General features: G+C 51.2%; 1 protein-coding gene across 1 annotated transcript; it reads right to left on the minus strand.

Moving 5' to 3' along the window:
- Nucleotides 1–276: 276 nt before the first annotated feature.
- On the minus strand, nt 277–3351 carry LOC137367145 (pneumococcal serine-rich repeat protein-like). Its single transcript, XM_068028584.1, has 2 exons — nt 2248–3351; nt 277–2196 (listed from the first exon to the last, which is right to left on the minus strand). Exons 1-2 carry the CDS (start codon nt 3349–3351, stop codon nt 277–279), a joined length of 3024 nt encoding a protein of 1007 aa, XP_067884685.1.
- Between the last annotated feature and the right edge of the window lie 283 nt (nt 3352–3634).

Here is a 3634-nt window from a genome sequence, read left to right on the forward strand (position 1 = left end):
GAGCAGGATGGTTCAAGGTAGCAGGAGCAGGATGGTTCAAGGTAGCAGGAGCAGAATGGCTCAAGGTAGCAGGAGAAGGATGGCTCAAGGTAGCAGGAGCAGGATGGTTCAAGGTAGCAGGAGCAGGATGGTTCAAGATAGCAGGAGCAGAATGGCTCAAGGTAGCAGGAGAAGGATGGCTCAAGGTAGCAGGAGCAGGATGGTTCAAGGTAACAGGAGCAGAATGGCTCAAGGTAGCAGGAGCAGGATATCATAAGGTAGCAGGAGCAGGATGTCTCAGGTAGCCGGAGCAGAATGGCTCAAGGAAGCAATAGCAGAATGGCTAAAGGTAGCAGGAGCAGAATGGCTCAAGGTAGCAATAGCAGAATGGCTCAATGTAGCAGGAGCAGAATGGCTCAAGGTAGCAGGAGCAGAATGGCTCAAGGCAGCAGTAGTAGAATGACTCAAGGCAGCAGTAGTAGAATGGCTCAAGGTAGCAGTAGTAGAATGACTCAAGGTAGCAGTAGCAGAATGGATCAAGGTAGCAGTAGCAGAATGGCTCAAGGCAGCAGTAGTAGAATGACTCAAGGTAGCAGGAGCAGAATGGCTCAAGGTAGCAGTAGTAGAATGACTCAAGGTAGCAGGAGCAGGATGGCTTAAGGCAGCAGGAGCAGAATGGCTCAAGGTAGCAGTAGCAGAATGGCTCAAGGCAGCAGTAGAAGAATGGCTCAAGGCAGCAGTAGCAGAATGGCTCAATGTAGCAGTAGCAGAATGGCTCAAGGTAGCAGTAGTAGAATGACTCAAGGTAGCAGGAGCAGGATGGCTTAAGGCAGCAGGAGCAGAATGGCTCAAGGTAGCAGTAGCAGAATGGCTCAAGGCAGCAGTAGAAGAATGGCTCAAGGCAGCAGTAGCAGAATGGCTCAATGTAGCAGTAGTAGAATGACTCAAGGTAGCAGGAGCAGGATGGCTTAAGGCAGCAGGAGCAGAATGGCTCAAGGTATCAGTAGCAGAATGGCTCAAGGTAGCAGTAGCAGAATGGCTCAAGGCAGCAGTAGCAGAATGGCTCAAGGTAGCTGTAGCAGAATGGCTCAAGGTAGCAGGAGCAGAATCGCTCAAGGCAGCAGGAGCAGAATGGCTCAAGGTAGCAGGAGCAGAATGGCTCAAGGTAGCTGTAGCAGAATGGCTCAAGGTAGCAGGAGCAGAATCGCTCAAGGCAGCAGGAGCAGAATGGCTCAAGGTAGCAGTAGCAGAATGGCTCAAGGCAGCAGGAGCAGAATGGCTCTCGGCAGCAGGAGCAGAATGGCTCAAGGTAGCAGTACCAGAATGGCTCAAGGTAGCAGTAGCAGAATGGCTCAAGGTAGCAGTAGTAGAATGACTCAAGGTAGCTGTAGCAGAATGGCTCAAGGCAGCAGTAGCAGAATGGCTCAATGTAGCAGTAGTAGAATGACTCAAGGTAGCAGGAGCAGGATGGCTTAAGGCAGCAGGAGCAGAATGGCTCAAGGTATCAGTAGCAGAATGGCTCAAGGTAGCAGTAGCAGAATGGCTCAAGGCAGCAGTAGCAGAATGGCTCAAGGTAGCAGGAGCAGAATGGCTCAAGGTAGCTGTAGCAGAATGGCTCAAGGTAGCAGGAGCAGAATCGCTCAAGGCAGCAGGAGCAGAATGGCTCAAGGTAGCAGTAGCAGAATGGCTCAAGGCAGCAGGAGCAGAATGGCTCTCGGCAGCAGGAGCAGAATGGCTCAAGGTAGCAGTACCAGAATGGCTCAAGGTAGCAGTAGCAGAATGGCTCAAGGCAGCAGTAGTAGAATGGCTCAAGGTAGCAGTAGTAGAATGACTCAAGGTAGCAGTAGCAGAATGGCTCAAGGTAGCAGTAGCAGAATGGCTCAAGGCAGCAGTAGTAGAATGACTCAAGGTAGCAGGAGCAGAATGGCTCAAGGTAGCAGTAGTAGAATGACTCAAGGTAGCAGGAGCAGGATGGCTTAAGGCAGCAGTAGCAGAATGGCTCAATGTAGCAGTAGCAGAATGGCTCAAGGTAGCAGGAGCAGAATGGCTCAAGGTAGCAGTAGTAGAATGACTCAAGGTAGCAGGAGCAGGATGGCTTAAGACAGCAGGAGCAGAATGGCTCAAGGTAGCAGTAGCAGAATGGCTCAAGGTGGCAGTAGCAGAATGGCTCAAGGCAGCAGTAGAGGAATGGCTCAAGGCAGCTGGAGCAGAATGGCTCTAGGTAGCTGGAGCAGGATGTTTCAAGATAGCAGTAGCAGAATGGCTCACGGTAGCAGGAGCGGAATAGCTCAAGGTAGCAGTAGAAGAATGGCTCAAGGTAGCAGTAGCAGAATGGCTCAAGGTAGCAGTAACAGAATGGCTCAAGGCAGCAGGAGCAGAATGGCTCAAGGTCGCAGTAACAGAATGGCTCAAGGTAGCAGTAGCAGAATGGCTCAAGGTAGCAGTAACAGAATGGCTCAAGGTAGCCGTAGCAGAATGGCTCAAGGTAGCAGTAGAAGAATGCCTCAAGGTAGCAGTAGCAGAATGGCTCAAGGTAGCAGTAGAAGAATGGCTCAAGGTAGCAGTAGCAGAATGGCTCAAGGCAGCAGTAGAGAAATGGCTCAAGGTAGCAGGAGCAGGATGGTTCAAGGTAGCAGTAGCAGAATAGCTCAAGGTAGCAGGAGCAGGATGGTTCAAGGTAGCAGGAGCAGAATGGCTCAAGGCAGCAGTAGAGAAATGGCTCAAGGCAGCAGGAGCAGGATGGTTCAAGGTAGCAGTAGCAGAATAGCTCAAGGTAGCAGGAGCAGGATGGTTCAAGGTAGCAGTAGAAGAATGGCTCAAGGTAGCAGTAGAAGAATGGCTCAAGGCAGCAGGAGCAGAATGGCTCAAGGTAGCAGTAACAGAATGGCTCAAGGCAGCAGGAGCAGAATGGCTCAAGGTAGCTGTAGCAGAATAGCTCAAGGCAGCAGTGGAAGAATGGCTCAAGGTAGCAGTAGCAGAATGGCTCAGGGTAGCAGTAGCAGAATGGCTCAAGGTAGCAGTAACAGAATGGCTCAAGGTAGCAGTAGCAGAATGGCTCAAGGTAGCAGTAGCAGAATGGCTCAAGGCAGCAGTAGAAGAATGGCTCAAGGTAGCTGCAGCAGAATGGCTCAAGGTAGCAGTAGAAGAATGGCTCAAGGTAGCTGTAGCAGAATGGCTCAAGGTAGCAGTAACAGAATGGCTCAAGGCAGCAGTAACAGAATGGCTCAAGGTAGCAGTAACAGAATGGCTCAAGGCAGCAGTAGAAGAATGGCTCAAGGTAGCTGTAGCAGAATGGCTCAAGGCAGCAGTAGAAGAATGGCTCAAGGCAGCAGGAGCAGAATGGCTCAAGGTAGCTGGAACTGGACAAACCATGCAGCAGGAACAAGAAGAGGTCCTTTGCTCAGACCTGGCAATCCTTTAAATATGGTGCCAGCACCTGCTGCAGCGTCAGGAATACTGACCTTGCTGCTTGTGTTGCCACCTTGGGCCTGGGATCGGAGGGCCCCCGCACCTCATGTTCCTTCATTGGCTGCCACCGCACACAAACTAACGGCACCCGCTTCCAGTGCCACAGCTGTGACTTGCGCCATGCTGAGAAACTTCAGCCCATTGTTCCAATTAACAAAATAGTGCGCATCTGAACTGTATATCTTTC

This window comes from Heterodontus francisci, chromosome 3 (genome assembly GCF_036365525.1).
Source record: "Heterodontus francisci isolate sHetFra1 chromosome 3, sHetFra1.hap1, whole genome shotgun sequence".
Classification (NCBI taxonomy): Eukaryota; Metazoa; Chordata; class Chondrichthyes; order Heterodontiformes; family Heterodontidae; genus Heterodontus; species Heterodontus francisci.